The sequence below is a fragment of the Abramis brama genome (genome assembly GCF_963993115.1).
Source record: "Abramis brama genome assembly, chromosome: 16".
In the NCBI taxonomy this organism is placed as follows: Eukaryota; Metazoa; Chordata; class Actinopteri; order Cypriniformes; family Leuciscidae; genus Abramis; species Abramis brama.
Genome location: NC_139978.1, coordinates 7749329 through 7772708, shown reverse-complemented (window position 1 = coordinate 7772708; position 23380 = coordinate 7749329). Strand labels below are relative to the sequence as shown.

Genomic DNA, 23380 nt, shown 5'->3' with positions numbered 1-23380 from the left:
AATTGGGATTGAAGGTTACAGAGTTAAAGGTCAGTGCAAAAAGGCAAAATGTAACATAAATGTGTGATTGTGTTGTTCTTTCGCCAGTTGTTCAGCACATTAAGAGGCACAACATTGTACTGAAGAGGGAACTTGGAGAAGGAGCGTTTGGGAAAGTGTTCCTGGCCGAATGCTACAACCTGTCCGCAGAACAGGAGAAGATCTTGGTGGCTGTCAAGGTCGGCTGTTTAATTTAGCTTTGATGTTAGCATACTGATCACTATACGTTCAGTATACTAATTGTATTTGTACACATTCTGTGTTTGTAGACATTGAAAGAGGCCAGCGAGAACGCCAGGAAGGACTTCCATCGTGAGGCCGAGTTGTTGACCAATCTGCAGCACGAGCACATCGTCACGTTCTATGGAGTGTGTGTGGAGAGCGATCCGCTAATTATGGTGTTCGAGTACATGAAGCATGGCGACCTCAACAAGTTCCTCAGGTACAGCTTCCTGATAATGTTCGCATTGGAATCCAATAGTGCTTAGTCACATCTTTTCTTTAATTGCTTTGTCCTTGTAAGCCAATAATTACACATCATTTTTCATGCAGCTATTGAAAATCTGTCACTAATACAAAGTAAACCAAAGGACTTCCATTGCTGCTTTTTAAAGCTAGTTAAGAAAGTGTTCTAGTTGGTAAACAAATCCAAATGATCTATCAGGGTGCTGATGGACAATTATATAATGTTTTAGTTTATCTCTGAGTTTAAAATGACTGTTTTTAAATTGTGGTCTGGTTGTGGTTGATTCGTTCTCTGTCCGCCCCAGGGCTCATGGTCCTGATGCAGTCCTGATGGCTGACGGACAGGTACTTCAGCAGGCAGAGCTCACTCAGTCTCAGATGCTTCATATTGCGCAGCAGATCGCCGCAGGCATGGTGTATCTGGCTTCCCAGCACTTTGTTCACAGAGACCTGGCCACTCGAAACTGCCTAGTCGGGGAGAATCTCCTGGTGAAGATTGGAGACTTTGGAATGTCCCGAGATGTCTACAGTACAGATTACTATCGGGTAAGATTTGCTTTATAGTTTGTCTGTGCTTTTTCAAATTAATTATAAATATAAATTCTAATTCTAATTTGTTTACATTATTAATAGTAATATTACATAATTATGTTTGTAACGAGGTTAGATGTTGTGGGAAGAAGGAGGCGGGAACCGGCAAACATTTAACAGACTTTAATAAAAAAAAAAGATTTTTTTTTTTAGAAACACAGTTTTTATTAACCAAAGATTAATTGAATATCCAGATTTCCCCAATTGTGAAAGTAAAATGGTGTGTGAAGAGCTTTCATGTAATTTTAGTAAAGTGTAATATCTTAATAGTCATTCAGTTCTATTATTATTATTAACGTAACCTTAACAAACACCACCTTTTTAGGAAAAAAAGTGGTCACCTTATTGAACAAAAATTCCAAAAAGAAAATTCCATTTTACTAATGTGTAATATATTGATAGTATTTCAGTGCTATTATTATTAATATTATTTACATGTAACCTAGACAAACACCTCTGTTAGGAAAAAAAGTGGTCTGCGTGACGAAAGTTAAAAAATATATTTTAATTTAAAACTAAATGTGCATGTGTATATATATCTGTTTCAGATTCATTAGTTGGAAATTAATGCTGACTTTACAAGGACACTTAAAGGCGATATTCAAATCCTTTTCCCAGTATATGTATAAATCAATATGCTTCTCATGTTTTTTGCTATACAGATCACTGAATACTAGCTATTCGAACACCTTGACCCTACTGGCTCTCCTCCTGTATGATGTCAGCAGAATTTCTGTGTGTGTGTGTGTGTGTGTGTGTGTGTGTGTGTTGATTCACTCCCGTCAGTTAGTCTCTCCCAGATTAGGAGTCAGGGAAGAAGGTGGCGTGGGAACAGGAAAGAGGGGTTACTATGGCAACAGCAAAGAAAAAGAATAGAGCACTTGCGCCATCAGACAGAAACTGAAAAAGTCATTAAAGATCTCTCATTAGTATTCACCCCAAAATTCAGCATGAGGGCCTACCGAGAAGGAGAGGGGTCTAAGTTAGGGGGAAAAAAGAATAAAAAACTAATGAAAAGATAAAGAAATATAATGGTTAGAGAGAAGAAAATCAAGAAACACAACCTTACACTTTGGTAAATAAAGCATTTGAAGAGAAAGACAACTTAATTTATTCTTTGATAGCATGATGTTCTTCTATTGTGCTCCATTCATGTATTCAGTGTGAATCATCTATCCAGTGTTTGAAAATGGGTTGAATGATGTTTATAAATGCAGAGATGTGCTATTAGATAACTCTCTTCATTGACAACTGTGCCAACAAGTTCATTCGAGTTCATTTATCTCTGAATACTGATGAATATCATGACACATCTCCATTATACGAGTCTCCATTGAGATTCAAATGCAGGTCAGTAGATTTGTGTGTGCGCACTGTGTACACCATTGATTAGGCCTATAGAACATCAGTTTCCATAGAAACAGCTGGTCAGGCAGAGGCTGATGGGTGGATTTTAAGTTGTGAAAGCATGTTGTGTAACCATAGAACTTCTTATGAAGCCACATTTGTGCATTATAACCTATATTCAAAAGCTTTAGTTGAGAATCCTCATAGTCAACCTTATTGCCTTTGCCTGCATTTAATTCTTTAATAGAGAGTTAAGTGTCTCTGTCATATTGTGCACCATTCATCACTACACATTATACCAAAGATAAAAACATGTATTTTTAATCTTTCATTCAAATGTTATAACTTGCTCTGTCTCTCTACACATACACTTTTTGGCTGATGTCACCAATCCCTCTTAGAAACACATAGTTTTTACTAACCAAAGATTATGTTGTCCTACCTTTTTCCTCAATGAATATCCAGATTTCCCCAATTATGAAAGTAAAATGGTGTATGAACAGCTTTCATGTCATTTTAGTAAAGTGTAATATCTTAATAGTCATTCAGTTCTATTATTATTATTAACGTAACCTTAACAAACACCTTCTTTTTAGGAAAAAAAGTGGTCACCTTATTGAACAAATTTTTTTTCTTTTTTTTTTTATAAGAACATTTAAATGCAGTATAAAAAAGAGAAAAAAGTACCCTGCTGAAAACAACAGCTTTTGATCCTTTCTACATACTCATACACTGAGGCACTTTAACAGGCTATTTGGCAGTGTGAGCAAAAACATGGTATGACCTGCAACAATAACCAGCTTTGCCAGTAATTGCCCACCTAAAACCAATTAAAAGAACCTTGGATTTTAAACTGGTGCAAACTGGTCTAAGCTTTTTAGCAGGATGTTGTTGTGTGTATGAGTGTGTGTGTATGTGTATGTGCGTGTTTGATTGCAGAGGAAAAAGGTTTCTAATAGTGCTTGTGCAGTAGACCTCTTTTTAAGTGACCCTTCTAGTCTGTAGCTCCACTATGGGACCAGTGAAAAAGCCTAAAAGCTTTTGACCTTAATATTTGATGAGTCCAGTATGTTAAACCAATTAATCTGAGACTAATCCACATACTGGACCACAATCTCATAATTAATATTTCAGAGGCAGCGCATTATGGAGAAAGCTAATAAATGAAATGATTGGTTTTGGGGTTGAGCTCCAGGCCAGACCAACTCCCCAAGCTTACAGCATCCAAATCCTGAGAGGCGCAACTTATGGCACCATCTGAGGTCCTGAACTAGAAATACTGTCAGCATTTGCCTGAGAGCTTTTTGGATTGAACAATGCTCCAATGGCAACAAACTAGTATCCACTGTCTACTCTTGCTCTAAAAGTCTGTATGGATCTTATCCATTAGTGCTTGTCAAATGCAGGGAGTTTTGTTAGAGTAGCTTGAATTTATATATCTCTGTTTTTATCGATTTGAGCACACCTGGTCATCTTAATGTCAAACCACAGTCTAACATATATTCTAAGTTTCAGTGCCATTCTATTTTTTGTAATTAATTACATTGTCCATTACCACTTTTATTGATTCGACAGATTCGAACTCACGTCACCTACAGCAGCACCATGACTCAATATGTCGGATGACTCAGTGTGTACTTACTGTTTCACATGTCTAGGTTGGAGGTCACACCATGCTGCCAATTCGCTGGATGCCACCAGAAAGCATCATGTACAGGAAATTCACCACGGAGAGTGATGTCTGGAGTCTGGGAGTCGTGCTGTGGGAGATCTTTACCTATGGGAAACAGCCCTGGTACCAACTGTCAAATAATGAGGTACTGATGCATAACATACACACCCATGTGATCTCCAATCAGTGAAATGCCTTTTTTAATGCCAGTTTTATAATTTATTTTGGGGGGGTATTTTTTGGGGGGGGCATTTTATTTTATAATTTATAAAATAAAATTTATTTATTTAAAAAAATGAGCCAAAGAAATTATCCAACTAATCTGCTATTTGATCAATGTAGTATTACTGCTAATAGTAGTATTGGATGTTTTGTACAGTTCTTTAGGCTGTTCTGAGGAGTAACCAATGCCCCAGAAACCACCCAGAACACCATAGCAATCACCTTGAACACATTAGCATCCAAACAGAAGACCACCAAGATTACCCATAGAGCCACCTAGAACACATTAGTCAACAACCAGAAGAACCTAGAGCAAGGGGTAGCCGAGATCGCTCCTGGAGACAGGTTGCTTACCTCTGCCTTAGAGATCACCCAGAACAGCCCAGCAGCCTCCTTGAACACATTATCAAACGCACTGAACACTATAGCAAGCATCTAGAACACATTAACAACCAACTAGAAGACCCTGAGGCAGTGTTTCCCTACCTTGTTCCTGAAGGCACACCAACAGTAGACATTTTTCTACTTGTTAAAACTTGCTGTCTAAGTCAAGGGTTTTCAAACCTTTCCCGGAGGATCCCCAAAACTGCACGTCTCCCTTATCTGTCACACCCACTTCAGGTCTTGCAGTCTCTTCCAATGAGCTGATGAGAGGAATCAGGTGTGTTAGATGGCAGAGAGAGTGCTTGGGATCCTCCGGGACAGGTTTGAAAACCCCTGGTCTAAGTGGTGTTCACAGAATAGCATAGGATTCAGACTTTTTGAGGTAGACCTGACCTGCTTCTTCTTAGTGTTAGTGCTTGACTATCCGGGGTCTAGGTCAGAAAGCAGACAGACTTGCTTAACCAACCGTCTGCTGGATGAGTTCCCATGTAGCTCATATAAATTACAATATTATCAAATAAATGTGCCTCCAGGAACAGGCTTGGGAAGCTGTGCCCTAGAGACCAGCCAGAACACAGTGGTGTCACTATCCTGCAGAGTTTGGCTCCAGCCTCAATTAAACACACCTTAACCAAATAATCAAGGTCTTCAGGATTGATAGAGACTTCCAGGCAGATGTGTTGGAACAAGTTGGAGCTAAACTCTTTAGGACATTGGAACAAATTGGACATCTACTTAGAACTAATAGGCACCTAACCCGAAGACCCTAGCAATGACCTGAGTAAGGCCTGCATCCCTTCAAACTTTAGAACTGAAGTATTCAAACACTTAAGGCTACACTATAAAAACTTCAAAATGCTGTATATTCAAATTCTATCACTCCTTGGATGGTGGTTTATCTTAATAAACAATCCTTTTCTACATTTATAGCAGTTTGACTCATATATTTCTGGACATTTAATTTGTTTGACCTTGTTCACTCCTTGCTGTTTTTTAGGTGATTGAGTGTATCACCCAAGGTCGTGTACTGCAGCGCCCCCGGACCTGTCCAAAGGAGGTGTATGACTTGATGCTGGGATGCTGGCAGAGAGAACCCCACACCCGACTCAACATTAAAGAGATCAATAACCTGCTCCTCAACCTGGCCAAGGCATCACCAGTGTATCTGGACATCCTGGGATAAGAGAGCATGTGCTGCGTTTGGGACTGGGAGTGGATCCCTGAAATTGCCCCCCCTCTTCTATCCCACCCAAAATCTCTTTCTTCTACAGCTTTAACACCTCCGCCCTTGCCCTCCTCCTCATCGACTGCTCCTCTTCTCAATGTAAACGTCTAGATACACTGGCAACAGGATTGTGTCCAATGACTATGAATTATGTATTTCTGAACAAAAATGGATTGAATGGAAAGAGCCGTACTCAAGTGACTATAGTTTTACTTACAGTGAACAAAATCCCCAATGGTTGACCATCCTCAACTTCTGGACCAAGTTTACACTTGCAAATTCCAGTTCAGTGAATAAATGCATTCGGGACTTGAGGAAGGGTGTCCATCTTAACAAAGAGGAAATAGCAGCTCAGAACAATGACCAAACACAAATGAGAGGAGAAATAAACAACGTTTCTGCCCACTGGACAGATTTGGTCCTTTCAGCTCCCATTTGTATTCAGCTCATACATCCGATACAAAGCACAGAACGTGAAACTAGCATGGTGATCAACAGTGACAAACTGCAACTATATCTATACGTATACATGTGTGTTTATAAAACTGGATGTTCACAGTTGAGCGACTCTAATTAAATGCTTCTGGACGCTGACAGGATGTTGGTGCTGCCGAGCAAATCTGAAATGCAAAGTAGTCCATTAAAATGTGTCGAGAACATAGCCGTTATTTATAGTGGGACATCTCCCCACTACTTTTGCCATTGCTGATTTTGTCCCTCTACTTTATGAAATAGTTTGCAGCAGGTTCATGTCCAGTGCAGTGAATGCATCTCCAGTTGTCGAGCAGGGGTTATATTTTGTTAGTATGAGTAGCGATCTGTTGGTGGAATTAGCTATGCTGTGTGATTTTTCATTTTTCACATTTCAGTTTTAACTTGGAGAAAAGCTCTACTACTGACCTGCTTTCCAGATCGATGCTACATGTTTATAAGACCACGTTAAATTATTTGTGCATAGCCTTATTAATATTCATAAGCTAAGCCTTCTCCATTTTGTGATGTCACAACCAGCGTGTCTGTTTTCCGCCACTGTGCCCTCGACCAATAAACCACTATCAATGGCCATAGTCTTCAGGTCTGTACACGTCGTGCACCATGGAGGGCTAGATGGAGTCATTTGAGACGAGGCCATGCCTCAATACCATCAGCTTGCATTTCTTACAGGAGCTTAATTATACAGAGTGGCCGATTATGATGGTGTGGGCTAAATTATGACCTTTCTTTCTCTCTTTCTCATTCGCCATGTTTTACTACTGAGTTAGAGCACTAATGTAGTACTCAAGCTTCGGGTCGTACAAATGCTATAGTGTAATATATATTTCATTACAGGACAAATGTCTCCTATTAGCAGCAACTCCCTCTAGGCTCATATACGCTATCAGTGCGGAGAAGAGGAGAGACGGGAGGGGACAGGATGGAGAGAATGAGACTTAGGGAGGAAAATAATGTTAAAGAGAGATAAACTTGAGTCACCTCACTAAAACCCGCATTTCTTCTTCCTTTTATCATACATAAATGATTATATCTATTTATCACTATAGAGGTCCTATCAAAGCATCCTTTTTTTTGCGTTGATTATTGCACTGTCAATGTCCCACAGAAGACTTAGCACACTGTACTCAATGCCGTGAATCAGTCAAACAAACATCTTCTAAAAAATTCATTCTGTGAGCATAAAATCCCAAAAGAAGTTTACACAACTTTGGAGTTAATTACTTTTTTTGGAATAGTCTTGAAGAGATGTAACTTTTAATTCTATATTTTATTTATTGTGTACTTTAATGTGAATCACTTTTGTGTTTGTAAATTATTTTATTTATGTAAAAATAATAATTATTGATACATTTTTTTCATATTTGGTTGAGAGTTTAAGAGCTGTGGAATGGGATGTATTGATGAAAAAAATATAGAAAAATTACATATTTTGGGGTGAACGTTAAGAAAACTGCATTAAAAGTTACATTGACTGCAAAAGCAATGAAGTCTAATTTTGGAATGTGACTATTTTTCATGAACATTAAGAAAATGTTCTCAAATTCTAATTAAAACAATGTATTATGTTGAATTTCTGTAATGAAGTAATTTTGTTTTTTACTGAAGAACAATGTTTTTAATGTTTTTAACTTAGTATTTTATTTTATTTTTTACAGTACAACAAACTACCATGAAGTATGAATATTGAACTGTCATTACTTTTTTCGCATTACAGTGATGGCTATGATTTTTTTTTTCTTATGTTATATATATATAAATGGAAATGTAGAAAAATCTGCTTAATTGTCAAGAAAATAATACCACAATGTAACTTTATTTTCATGAGGTTTTCATGAGGTTGTTCAAAGATATCAATATGGATGGGGAGTTTAAGTGGTTTAGATTAGTCTGCGACAGAACAATGAACTGACTGCATATCAAATACTGTCTTCTACATGTACAGAACTTCTTCTGATGTTTCAGAATGTCTATAAGCTAAACTACTGTCCATAATTAAACCACCTGACAAGTGTTAAAGTCAACATGACAGCAAAACTGATCTACTTTACTTTCTTACACTTTCCTAGTCTGAAACATCTTTCCTTTTCACCAGTCACCAATTTACGGAAGTAAAATGATGCAAAGGCTGTTTCATGTTGACTTTGAATCCAACATTCTTAACACACTTCCAACCTAGTATATTTTTCTTGATACTTTTAAATGATACATGCCTACTTACACCTGGAAAGAAGATTTCTGCAAAGTATCAAGTAGTGTGTTATACAGTTAAACACTCAGCAACAAAAGTACAATCAAACGTCCTTGTCTGTATGATTTCTCTGAGGTATATGGACAAGTCAAGTTGTCCGCCATTGTATTTAATAAAAGTGTAATGTCTTACCTCATCACGTGTGCGTTTGGAGTGTGTTATTGTGACAGTGAGTTATGCGTAGGCCCATGTTTATAGGTTGGTCAATAGAGGTTCATACAGAGTGCTTTGACAACATGGGCCGAACGTATTGACCTACAGGCACTAAAATGCTTTATTGACAGCCATGTTTTTTATTGGCTGTCAGCCTGAAATTTTACCTCATACACAAACATGATGGAGACCAGAGCAAGTTAAAAACAATTTATGATGACATGACACAATCCATAAAGTTTATGTAGCATTAGCGTTGCTATAGTAGATCTGAAGCTTCGAGAGTAGAATAAAACAAAGAGTTTGTTCCAATTCCCATTTCACTGACATGGTCAGAGGGGAAAAAGAAAGGGAAGACTGATCAATCAGTGGATCGATGGCTTGTTTTGACATTGTACATTAAGACCTAACTAATTGCCAGAGGGCTAAATGCTTTTAAAAACACATCCATGATTTTTCACAGCATGCAGCAGAATTCTCGAAGGACCGAGTGAGTGTGCAAACAACTGCAGCTCTGAACAAACAAAGATCCACTCTTCTGATGTCATCTTTGAAAACCCAATCTTTTATATACATACGTTTTATACTTATAACTATTACAGTTTTAAACTACATTATGTCAACCGTGCTGCAATGTTTGTGCTACAGACATGAATGAGACCTCAAAAAGTGTGGCTTGTTGAGGAGAGGTGTGCTGTACTTTTACACTGCAGGTCTTGATTCCAATTTGTGGACTATATTCGTATTTGTTTTGTTTTTTGATGGACAGCTTACATCTTCTTTTAAAAGTGACCCATATCCGATATCTACATTTACACTATGCACTTGGCGAAACAACCTAAAGTAGACGTACTGACCAGGAAAAACGAATGCCAAAAAGGAAGTAAAACAGCAAGGGTTGCAATGAACGCAGATGAAATGATAATACAGGCTTTTGCTTTCCTCGCCATCTTTAAAGGTCAGCAATCATTGGGTTGAGCCTTCATCCTCCACTGCACCATTGACAAGAGTCATGTGATCACGGCTGGTGTCCACTTGAGTTGACGTCATTCTCCACCGTCACTTTTTCAGTGACGTACGACTCGCTTTGACGGGAATATCCGATCTGTCCACTTACATGGCAGATGAAAATGCACGTATCCGATTCATATCAGATTTATTTCCACATATGAATGAGGCCTGAAACAGATCTGAGAATATTGTGTCCTGATACGATATCTGTGAATATTCGTGTGCTCTTTTCGGCTTAAACGTTCATGGATCATATCTGATCTGTGCCACATGGGAGAAAAAAAAAAATTAAGGACCATGTAATGTAAATGCGGCCTAAGTGATCAGACTAATATTTTGGCCTACAATACATTGACTAATAATACATTTGGATCCAAGGCTAGAGACCACAACTGGGATAAACCATTTATCCCAGCATAGTTCACCAAAACATTTCATCATATTTCTTTCTTCTCTGAAAAAAAAAAAAAAAAAAAACTGAAAATGTTTGTTTTTGATTCAGTGGGTTTTAATGTTGTTTCAAACCCCATTGTATGGACAAAATCTGCAGAAACATTCTTTAAAATATTTTCCTTTTTCAATGAACTAACCAATTGTACAGAACTTTTAACAGAAGGTAACTACCCATGTTTGGTAAGACTGAGAAAAAAAAAGATGGTTTCATCAAAATTGCAAGAGAGATGCTTTTTTATGACAGCGCCCCTCCTCTTCATCCTAAATTGATTTTTTTCCCACCTTACTTCCTCAGAGATATTAACTTTTAAATGCCACTCCAATGCATTAAGTGGACAACTGTGAGGTTTTGTGGTCTGTTAAATACTAAACACAGATTCATCCTGATGTCAGGGCATTTTTTTCTGGGAAAGAATGGAAGATCATTTGGGATATTAGCATGTGCTATTCATCAGATTAACCACATTAGCAGCTGCTTAGTGTCAGTGTGTGGAGAGAAAACAGTCACTGACAGCACTGTGTTTTACCACAGTAGTTAATCTGTGTTGTGGTATGATGCTGTTTTTAACTATCAAAGCCTACAGAGCATGTGCTTGGTATCAGTTTTACCTTGTTTACTTTAGATTTAAGTTTGTTTTTGGTGAATAGATCAATAAAGGGATATTTTACCACAAAATTCTGTCACAGAAGAAATGCAGTTTTTAAATAATATGAGGGTGAGTAAATGATTCACCAGAATTTTCATAATGTGGTTACACTCAAAGGTGCTTTAAATAATACCATTGTATCATGTCCAAAAACTATGGTAGTATCATGGTTATTAGAGAAGGTTATGCTTACATATGTGCAGAGTTAATCAACATAAACTGCACAGATGAACGGGACAATGAAGACAACATGCTAATGCCAATGAATGTTGTGCCAGTAGTGTCAGACATGATCCAAAACAAAATATTCTGAAATACAAAACAAAACTGACAGTGTGAAGTACATATTGAAGACATGTTGTGCTAAATACCATAGCAACCGCCATTGATAGTAAATTTGAATGATAAAAGAAGCTCTCTAAAGATATTATAGACCACCTTGAGCTAAATGATTAGCCTGGGGTGTACAGTAGTTGTTGATTTACAATTTAAGATAAGCGCAATTTGAACTGAGATTTTTTATGAAATATTTTTATATTGTTCGTAAGTTGTATGTTATGTAGTAGGCTAATTTCTCTCCATGAAGCTGGTGATTTGTGTTAGACTGCAGAATATCTGTAACCAAGAAATTTGTGTCACGTGTGTAGCAGGGATGAAGAGAGGTGAGAATCTTATGCAAGCAGTTTTTATTTAATAGTTACACAATACAAAAATAATCCAAACCTGAAGACGAGATAATAATCCAACCGGGGAACAGTTGTAAAGACAACAACCGACAAACACTGACTGAAACACAAGGGTATAAATGCACTGGGTAACAAGAGGCTATAATGAGGGACAGGTGAAGTTGATTAGTAACCATGTTAACTAACAATTGTAACTACCAGAGGCGGACAGAGTACACAGCTTCATTACTTGAGTAAAAGTACAGATACCCCTTGCTAAATTTTACTCAAGTACAAGTAAAAGTACTACAGTCAGATGTCTTCTTAAGTAAAAGTACTGAAGTACTTGTTTTTAAAAGTGAGTACAAGAGTACATTTTCTAAATATTGCATTACTACTGCCACAGTGCTTACATTTATGTACAGAAACGTCCTACATGGAGTTATGAAAAATGTTAATGTCAATGATTTAGTGCACTTTTCTGTAGCTAGAATCTAGCTTAGTTTATTTCAATGTATGTACCTTGACATGCTACCGCAAGTTGGAGGATGAATTTTTGTAGGCGGTGATGAAGTTCTGTTTTGGTAAACACAGCAAACACTAGAAGCGAAAACTATCATTAACTTGTTCAGAAAATTGAAATAGTCTGGCAAGGTGGGGCCATGGGTTGGCACATTCCCGGGATGGACCTGCTGCGTCTTCATCCATTGTTTCGTCCATGGTTTCGTCTCTTATCTAAATCTGACCATGGAGTTGACTTTGGCGAAAAGCTGAAGGTGATTGCTGATAGGCTGTCCCAATCAGTGGCGCCTGCACAATCCAATCACGTTTGAGAGGGAAACAACAAATTGAGGGTTTCCGAGATTTTTCTTTTTTCCTTTTTTTTTTTTTAGAAGAAGTAACGGGTACTCACGGTTATGGATAGAAATGTAGTGGAATAAAGAGTACAATATTTGCCTCTCAAATGTACTTGAGTAAAGTCATGAGTACTCCCCAAAAATGATACTCGAGTAAAGTACAGATCCCTCAAAATTGTACTTAAGTACTGTACTCAAGTAAATGTACTCCGTTACTGTCCGGCTCTGGTAACTACCAAAACACAGGCAGACAGGAACTAAACACAGGAAGTGAACATAGACAAAATAATAAAAAAGTCTAGCAACACAGACAAGAGGGAATCATGACAGTTTGTGACAGTGACTTTATTAATTATTTTAATAGTTGATTGGTCAGGGCTGCATTTCCCTAAAGCATCGTAAGCCTAAGTTGATCGTAGAACAATTGTCACAAATTGTCTCTACGATCAACTTAGGCTTACGATGCATTTGGGAAATGCAGCCCAGAATGTTTTGTTCTCCTCCAAGAGGGCCACATTTTTAGCCCAAATTAAGCTGAATAACAAATACATAGTGATACCGTGTCAGGATTTATTAGTGATTTGACATTTCATTGGCCCCGTTTACAAAATGTGCATAGCGGTGGGTCCCCAGGACCAGAGTTTAGATCCACTGATGCAGGGTATGACAAAATCCTATCACAACACAAGTGGTAACAGGAGATGCATTGGAGAAGTATATGAATACCAGGTAAATACGCCTTGGCTCATTGCTTGTGATCGGATCACTGATCTTAATACTGGAAGGAAACAAGGCCATTTAAACATTCAAGTAGGCCAGAGGTGTCCAAACCTGCTCCTGGAGGGCCATCCTCCAGCTGAGTTTAACTCCAACACCAAGCTGAGAACTAAACTTTGCAGCCCATTGACCCTCTAGGAGCAGGATTGGACCCCTGAAGTAAACAGAAGCTCCTGTGTAAGGGACAGAAGTGCTTATTTTGTCCTGACAATACCCTGTACTGATGGCCAACATAGAGCAGAGGTGTCCAATCCTGTTCCTGGAGGGCCAATGTCCTGCAGAGTTTAGCTCCAACACTTGCCTGGAAGTTTCTAGGCTGCATTTACAGTGAGGAAAATAAGTATTTGAACACCCTGCTATTTTGCAAGTTCTCCCACTTGGAAATCATGGAGGGGTCTGAAATTGTCATCGTAGGTGCATGTCCACTGTGAGAGACATAATCTAAAAAAAAAAATCCAGAAATCACAATATATGATTTTGTAACTATTTATTTGTATGATACAGCTGCAAATAAGTATTTGAACACCTGTCTATCAGCTAGAATTCTGACCCTCAAAGACCTGTTAGTCTGCCTTTAAAATGTCCACCTCCACTCCATTTATTATCCTAAATTAGATGCACCTGTTTGAGGTCGTTAGCTGCATAAAGACACCTGTCCACCCTATACAATCAGTAAGAATCCAACTACTAACATGGCCAAGACCAAAGAGCTGTCCAAAGACACTAGAGACAAAATTGTACACCTCCACAAGGCTGGAAAGGGCTACGGGGAAATTGCCAAGCAGCTTGGTGAAAAAAGGTCCACTGTTGGAGCAATCATTAGAAAATGGAAGAAGCTAAACATGACTGTCAATCTCCCTCGGATTGGGGCTCCATGCAAGATCTCACTTCGTGGGGTCTCAATGATCCTAAGAAAGGTGAGAAATCAGCCCAGAACTACACGGGAGGAGCTGGTCAATGACCTGAAAAGAGCTGGGACCACCGTTTCCAAGGTTACTGTTGGTAATACACTAAGACGTCATGGTTTGAAATCATGCATGGCACGGAAGGTTCCCCTGCTTAAACCAGCACATGTCAAGGCCCGTCTTAAGTTTGCCAATGACCATTTGGATGATCCAGAGGAGTCATGGGAGAAAGTCATGTGGTCAGATGAGACCAAAATAGAACTATTTGGTCATAATTCCACTAAACGTGTTTGGAGGAAGAAGAATGATGAGTACCATCCCAAGAACACCATCCCTACTGTGAAGCATGGGGGTGGTAGCATCATGCTTTGGGGGTGTTTTTCTGCACATGGGACAGGGCGACTGCACTGTATTAAGGAGAGGATGACCGGGGCCATGTATTGCGAGATTTTGGGGAACAACCTCCTTCCCTCAGTTAGAGTATTGAAGATGGGTCGAGGCTGGGTCTTCCAACATGACAATGACCCGAAGCACACAGCCAGGATAACCAAGGAGTGGCTCTGTAAGAAGCATATTAAGGTTAACATTGATTTTCTCAGGTGTTCAAATACTTATTTGCAGCTGTATCATACAAATAAATAGTTAAAAAAATCATACATTGTGATTTCTGGATTTTTTTTTTTTAGATTATGTCTCTCACAGTGGACATGCACCTACGATGACAATTTCAGACCCCTCCATGATTTCTAAGTGGGAGAACTTGCAAAATAGCAGGGTGTTCAAATACTTATTTTCCTCACTGTAACTCCACTTCTAGACATACACTTGCAAACTTTCCTAAGCACTTCCCCTTGGCGAGGGAAGTTTATTTGGACAGACTCTCGACCCGATTTTAGCCGAGGGAGCAAGTCTACTCAATACGTACACTTCAGGCAGATCTATAGACCACAATGCAACATAATTGTGACATCACAGCAGCTGCACACCCCACACAGCTCTAGTGCCATGATATTGGAGTTATTTTGACAATTAACGGCATAATACTTGTAGCAAACTTAAGCTGATTGTTATAGTTTATTGTATTGAATTTTCGTTTGTGTAATTTTTTTTATTTTTTCCAACAGCCCAAGCATGCATATAGGATGACACAGAATGGTGCTTAAAACAAATTCATAATGTAAATAATGTAAATAATGAATCAGCTCCATTGCAGATTTTAAGTGATCAAGGGTTTAGGGCGTTCCATTTAAACACATTGCAAGGGTATCGGCAGTAGTGGGCACTCGTGCAACACAAGCAATGATGTACATCCTTGTGAACGAGATGGAGGAAAGTTAGCGGAAATAATTGGATTTGAACGCAGTCCCAGTAATCCTGACGACCGTGATTAGTTGGTTTAGGTGTGTTTAATTTGGAGTTGAGCTAAATTCAGCAGGATAGTCCTCATCCAGGAGGACTGGACACACCTGATGTAGTCGTTTGACAAATCTGTTGAAGCATATAGTTCCTGTTGACTTGATTCAAACTGAGTTCATAATCAGGGACAAGATGTTATCCTGGCATTCATGTGTGATGCTGAGCAGTTTCATCATTAGCAGTCCTTGAATTAGCTGTCATCAGCTAATTAGTGATGTTTACTAAGACTATTGCTGAAATGAAACCTCTTCCAGTTCCTGCCCCATATATGCCACGTAAATGAATGATACCTCAAATCCTGCTGCTAATTGAGAAGTGTGCTTTACTATTACAGACACGATTTTTCTATAGTTGACAATAAAAATAGTGCTTAATAGACATTGAAATAAGGACCCAAGGCATATCTACGAAATAAAATGTTATAGTTTGATACTTATTTTGACCTTGTGTTGTTTGTAAATTTTTTTATTGAAATAATAGCTTTTACAGAGATTATTTTACATCTGATTAACTAAAAGCCTGTCTGTCTACATCTTTTTTTTCTGATGAAAACCAACAGCACATAATAAATAATGGGATCTTATAGCCTGAGATCGTCCTGTATCTGGTGTCCATGTTCAATATTGGTCTAAATGTAAAGAATGCAATGTCACCGTTTTTCTGTAGGTCTGATTGGTACCAGGTTTCACTTCCTGTGGTTGACCTCGACCCATCTTCCCGTCTTTACCTCTCTATATTTCCCACCGCATGCCTTATATTTTAAAAGATACACACACACACACATCATGTATAAACTACACCTCCACCCCACCCCCGACCAGCATCTTCACAAATTAATAATTCAGAACACAGATAATCAGTCAATAACGTTCTTTCATATACAACTAAATAATTCACTCATCCATAGAGGACATCTGCATTAATGTGAGTATGTGTGTGCGCATTATTGGTGAGGCAGGTTTTGTGTGTGAGAGCAGCTCTATCTATGTATGTATGTATGTGTTTATGAAGCTATGAATACACTGTATCCCATTATAAACAAATGTAGTGGCTCTAAATAGTTCGTTCAGAGAAAAGGTCTTACATAATTTGCATATGCCACGTGGTTTGATATTTTGTTATCCAAAGAGATATGTGTGGCTTGAGTGTCAAATGACATTTTGGGGCCACTGTACAACAGTAAATTGGGGATGTCCTGGATTTTGAACCCATAAACTCATGTGCTACATGCACACAGAAATATAAGCTTTTTAAAAAAAAAACTAAACCAAATCAAGCAGTATTTTGCACCTAATATAACCAAATTAGCTTTATTTCTGTATATTATGCCATGCTCAGGGAATCTGGATCAGTGAACACTGTGTAGGGACTCTGTCGATTGGAACACAGCTCATTTCATGGAGCTCTCAGTAAGCAGATTAACTAAATCAGGTATGTTAGATATGGGAGACTTACAAAATATGCAGAGTGTGGACCAAAACGAATTGGGCAACCACTGGTCTAGGGTAGAGGTTTTTAACTGTCCTGCAAAGTCTATATCCGAACTGCTTCAGCACAACTGAATTTCACACCAATGTGATTTCCAAGTGATCCTGAAGAGCTTGATCAGCTGGTTCAGGTGTATTTGATGAGGGTAGCTAAACTCTACAGATCAGTGGGTCCCCAGGAGCAGGGTTATAGCGCCCCAATTGTGACCCTGGATCACAAAACCAGTCAAATGTTGCACAGGTATATTTGTGGAAATAGCCAACAATACATTGTATGGATCAAAATTAACGATTTTTCTTTTATGCCAAAAATCATTAAGATATTAAGTAAAGATCATGTTCCATGAAGATATTTTGTAAATTTCGTACCGTAAATATATAAAACATTTATTTTTGTGAGTGAATGCAGCACAATCGTGAACATAAATGGACAACTTTAAAGGCAATTTTCTCAATGTTTAGATTTTTTTGCACCCTCAGATTCCAGATTTTCAAATAGTTGTATCTCAACCAAATAATGTCCTATCATAACAAACCATAAATCAATAGAAAGCTTATTTATTCAGCTTTCATGTGATGTATAAATCTCAATTTCCAAAAATTGACCCTTGTGACTGGTTTTGTGGTCCAGAATTTCTCTTTGTAAACACTTCCAAAGCATGAGGATGTGAAGGGTCAGTTGTTAAAATGACCAAAGCGATACAACAGCAGTTTAACTTTTTGATGATAGCTTCTTAAATCTCTGTGAGGTCTAAATAGGATTTAAAAAACGCTTATCCAATAAAGATGGGACAGTAGTACCCACTTTATTTCAACCAACTTGCGGTAACACTTTATTTTACAGTGTCCTTGTTACATGTTAGATGTACTTACCATATTAATTACAGTAAATTATGCATAATTACATGCAACTAAGCCTCAACCAAATCCTAATCCTATGCCCTAACAACTAGTAAGTACATGTAGTTACTTATTATTACTCAGAACTTACATGTATAATTACACCGTAACAATGACACCTTAAAATAAAGTGTAACACAACTTGCTCCTCAGAATCACAAACTGTAAGTATGAATAATTATTGATGTATATATTTTCTACCAGGTGTTCAAAATACGTCTAAACGGCTAACTCACGTTACTACTGTCTTACTGAAATACTTATGCTAATCAGTTTGTGGGCCACTATTATCTAAAACTGTGTCTATTTATGCAGATTGTCTGTAGTTCTTAATACTTTGAGTAAAGATAAAGGATGGAGCAAGATTTGTTTTACAAACTTTAATGGTACCTCATTCATTCACGGCTAACATATGCACTGGTACAGTTAATGATACAGTTCCCACATTGCAATAAATTAGGAATATCACATTGGTTTGTTGATGGACATCCACTTGTTAATGCTGATGTAGAGGAATTACAGTTGCAACATCTCATAATGTACAACAAACTGAATAGTGTATCACTGAGAAACGTCCTGCTCAAGTCATCCTTGCGATGGAGGTTCGGGTTGAATTACTAGTCTGTCAATGATTTATCATCGGACTTGTGCTTGAATGAGCTTTAGGAAGCCTCCAGAGCTGAAATTCATGGTGCACTCAAGTCCTCCTGGGAAGTTCGTATTTACGGGTTGGGAAGTTTGTATTTACGGGTTGGGAAGTCGTGTTTACAACGTCATTTTTGTCGGAGCAAGATGGCAGTGTACCTTCTCTTAATTGACTACACAAAAATAAAGAAAAATAAAGGTTTTTGAAATCTACTTCTAGAAAATTAAGAACAAAGAATGTGGATCAGGTGTGTTTTGCTTTTTAATATTTTTAATTCATTTATGAAGCCACTAAACTTTTTATTACATATTATATTGTTATATTACAATGCTAATATATTTTGTGCATGGATTTAGTTTGTTTTGCTGTACTGTAAATTAAAAAGCCTGACAATTTCAATTACAATTTTCAAATTATCTGGCCAATCAGAGCAGAGTAAGCTCTTGGAAAGAAGGGGTTTTAAGACACTGAATTTTCGGACGAGTCATTTGTGAATCTTTGAAAAATGTGGTGATGTGCAATGAGAAAATGAAAGTTTTTTTTTTGACCTTTGATGCATATACATCTGTTGTAGGAGACCGCCAAAACAAAATTAAGAACCTTTAAAATAACATAATAGGGGCACTTTAAAGACCTCTGGCCAAATACAAACCTAAAATTTAGAAAATTAACAATTTTTGCATTCAAATGTGCATTTTGGAAAGCCCTAAGGGCTTGCCTTCACCAAGTGAGCTCCAAATGGCCACATTTTTTGACAACTGTCTTGCTCCCTCCAGAGTTCCTACTTCAACGGCTCTGCCCCTCAGAGTGAGAAGGGCATGGGAATTCTCACTTCCAATTGGAATTCACAAATAAATTGGGGGCTCGTGCGGGATTTATATCCCACAACCTCTCACACCTAAAGTGAGAACAATGCCCCAGTGTTTCCCAACACTGTTCCCGGAGACACACCAACAGTACACATTTTAGATGTCTCCTTTCTTTGACCCATTCATTTCAGATCTCAGAGTCTCTACTAATGAGCCGATGAGTAAAATCAGGTGTGTGTGATTATGAAGATACCTTGCCCCTACTTTCTGAGAATTAATTTGGTTGTGACAGTCTAAATACGTGAGTGATGGGATAGACAACTGTTACACTAGACTAGGAAAATACTTGACTAATGGTGAAAAACATGGTTATGTTGGATTAATGCTGTATTCATTTGTCCTAAGAATGAATGCATCAGCATGGTAGCCTTTTGCTCTGGTTTTATTTATGTAGTAGAGTTACAACCTAAGTCATACAAACTGTTTTGCAAATGATGGCAATGTTTGTGATTGTTCTTTCAAAAGGTATCTTTTGGCATAGATGGCTTACACACACACACACACACACACACACACACACACACACACACACACACACACACACACACACACACACACACACACACACACAAACAATATGCAAGCAAGAAAGAGTGAGAAAGAGAGAGAGAAAAGGGCTTTTACAACCTCAGTCTCATGAAAGACATTGATAAAGATCTGCACAATGAATGAGTTACATGAAAGCCAATGAATGGTTTTTAAATGAATAGTCAGGAGAGCATCAGATTGTGTTGACATATGCATGTCAAATGTATTGGTGTGGTTAATTAGGGGTCTGACGTGAATACAGCTGTCGACGAGGGCCAGCTGGGATTGAGTCTTTTGTTTCTGCACGGTGGAAAATGAAGGGATGCTGAAAATAAAGAGGAAGTGATGGAGCTGAAAAGACGGGAGCTTTCGTTTGGAATGCTGGCTGTGGATTAGCATTCTTCCGCTGCTTTAGACATGCGTCTCCTGCTCCCACTTACTCATTCACTCATTTCACTCTTTCCTGTCTGACCATCCACTTGTCCAAGTTAAGCTTTATGGGCAGCATTTGTGGCATGTTGTTGTGCCTCAGTTTGTAAAAACAAGCTAAAATAGCATTTGCAATAATGTACAAAAGAAGCCTATGGCCAAGGCATTTAGGAGCGTTTAAAAACATTAATGTGAAGCTTGTCATTTTGTTAAAGCGCTCAAATTAATTCTTCCATACAAAACGTGTTATTTGATGTGTGTTATTTGAGCTGTAAAGCTGTCACAGTCAACATTTGGGGCTCTTTTCGGCGCAGATGAACTTCCACTATGTAATTATGTAAAGATGGTTTTCCACTATGTAAGTGTCAGGGTTTTTTTCCGTTTTGTCTTTGTTTTCATTGTGTTCACCTTCATCTTCAGTTGATCCAGCTTTCCAAAGTGTTTCTTTATTTCATCTCATTCACTCGTTGCTCGTTAATAAGCTCAAATTAGTTCCTCGTTTGGTCTTATATATATATATATACTGCCTGTTTGGTTCAGTTCTTTGTCCTATCTCCTCTATGTTGGATGGTTGTTTTCTGAGTTTCTCTGCCTGTTGCTTGAGTGTTTGGATTAAAAGACTATTTCCTGGAATGATCCTTCATCGTGTGCTTCACTGATACAGCCATTCTGTGACAGTAAGGTAGGAGAGGTGGTGCTACATTCTGATTATACCCGTGACTATATGTACAATACAACTTGAACTCAAGTTCCTGTTTGCTTTTATAAAACGCTTAACAAATATATTAAGGATTTTTTTTATGTATTAAGCAAGTTTATTGTCACATCCATCCTCTAGGGACGGGGTTTTCAATGGGGCAAGAGGAGTACTAAGAGGTCTGTGGAAAATTTCAGACAAAAAAAAAAGAAAGTGTATAAATAAATAATACATAAAAAAAAAAAAAAAAAAAAAAAAAAGTGATTAAATCAATAAAAAATATTTGGCAACACTTTATTTTACAGTGTCTTTGTTACATGTAGTTTCTATAGTAATAACTATAAATTATGCATAATTACATGTAACTAACCTTAAACCAAACCCTAACCCTATAGTAAGTACATGTAGTTAATTAATATTACTCAGTACTTAAATGTATAATTACAGTGTAACAAAGACACAGAATAAAGTGTAACCAAATATTTATAACAAAAATTAGAAAAAAAATAATGTAATCTAATAGAAACTAAATACTTTGAAAATGTATATTATTGTATTTCCACAGCATGAAGGAAAGATCTTACGGATTTATGAATGAGCTCCTCGTTTTAAAATCTGCCCGGTCTACATACATTTGTTATGACATCCGCTTCAAACATTCTTATGCTCATCATGATAACTTTCTCTAACTCTAAAATAAGTAAATCCACTTCACCAGCTATTTACTCTTTGACAGTAATGTCATAAATATAATGTTTTGAGAAATATAACAAAGCTGGATTGTTGAAATGAGCAACCAGGACTGGAACTATACATTTCATCACAGCTATTTTCATGTTAGCATGTAAAATGTTTGAGTCTTGTGAATATATTTGGAAACAGTGTGTATTTTAACTAGTGGACCAGCCTACATGATGGACAATTTAATGAGAGCTAAATTTGCAAATTTAATTCATTAATTTTACTTAATATACTCACAATCCACTAAAATATCTAAAAAAATAAATAAATTGTGCAGTAGGCCTATCTATTTTCAAGGCTGTTGGAAGAATTTGGAAATTAGACTAGGTGGAGATGGTCATCGGCCAATCTTTTTGGCATGCTTCTCGGCCAGTTCTTTTTAAATGGCCTAATATCATCTGTTTAAGTGGCCTGGCTGATATCAGTCTATCACCAATTTTAATGTTTATCCTGGTTAGGTGCCTCACTGTAGAGAATTCCATTGCTGTACACACAATTTTTGCTTGTTTTTATAGATGAGAATTATTGTGGCAATCAAAACCATACCACAGATACTGACCATTGAGTCGAAGTTGTATTGAACCGGGACTATTCAAACACGTGGTCAATGAGTAAAAATGATAGATGCACCGATGTATCAGGTGACGATATTTATTGATGACGATATTTATTTATTTGTTATTGCCAAAACAAAATGAACAATCGAATATATGGACCTGCTGGTGCCAGCGTGAACAACACATTCAAAGCCGGGTCTCAGGCAGCACGAAAATACTGAATCGAGTTCTCTTTCGATTCTTCTTGTGCTTGAACGGACAAATTCACACAGAATAATATCTAAAGGCCATTTTGGCGAGGATCCTAGTAAACACAGTTGGTTGTGGCTTAACTGAATGTAAATAGTTGAGAAATAAAACACAGGTGTGTATTAGTACTAGATCCATGAAACTCTTAAAGTGACAGCAGCCTAATATTCCTGCTGCGCTGCAGTCTGTTTTAATGTTAACCAAACAACAACAACAACAAAACTAAATAACTTTTGTACCTTTTAAGGATTAATATAGGCCTATATTTAATTTATACAGCAGTTTTATCTTACATTTGAGTACTTTATGTACCTGAAAACTACTGTTAGACCTAAGTGAAAAGCACTGTTTATTTCATAATCAATTGTATTTATGTTGGTCTGTTGAATGTTAAATGGATCCAGTCCATGTTCAATGAAGATGATTTGATGATGCAGCAATAAACTAGTATACCTTAATGCATGCATTTTACATTTTTTTTCATTACACCAGTTTTCAGTGTCACATGATCCTTCAGAAATAATTATAACATTTAACAACACAAGAAACATTTCTTCTTAACATCAATGTTGAAAACAGCTGTGCTGCTTAATACTTGTGTTGTTTTTTAATGTTTAAAAACTCAAAAGAACAGTTTTTATTTGAAATAGAAATCTTTTGTCACAAAAATGCCTTTACTGTCCCTTTCGATCAATTTAATGTGTC

At 37.5% G+C, this 23380-nt stretch overlaps 1 protein-coding gene across 2 annotated transcripts in view; it reads left to right on the top strand.

Annotated features, from left to right (window-relative positions):
* Positions 1-8821, top strand: part of ntrk2a (neurotrophic tyrosine kinase, receptor, type 2a) — a 47003-nt gene extending 38182 nt beyond the window's left edge. For both annotated transcript variants that reach the window (XM_084087625.1, XM_084087624.1), the window contains exons 13-17: positions 88-218; positions 309-481; positions 810-1050; positions 4101-4259; positions 5718-8821. In XM_084087625.1, coding sequence (XP_083943751.1) covers positions 88-218; positions 309-481; positions 810-1050; positions 4101-4259; positions 5718-5903 — 890 coding nt within the window. In that variant the 3' untranslated portion in view covers positions 5904-8821. The remainder of the gene's footprint in view (positions 1-87; positions 219-308; positions 482-809; positions 1051-4100; positions 4260-5717) is intronic.
* Positions 8822-23380: the final 14559 nt, after the last annotated feature.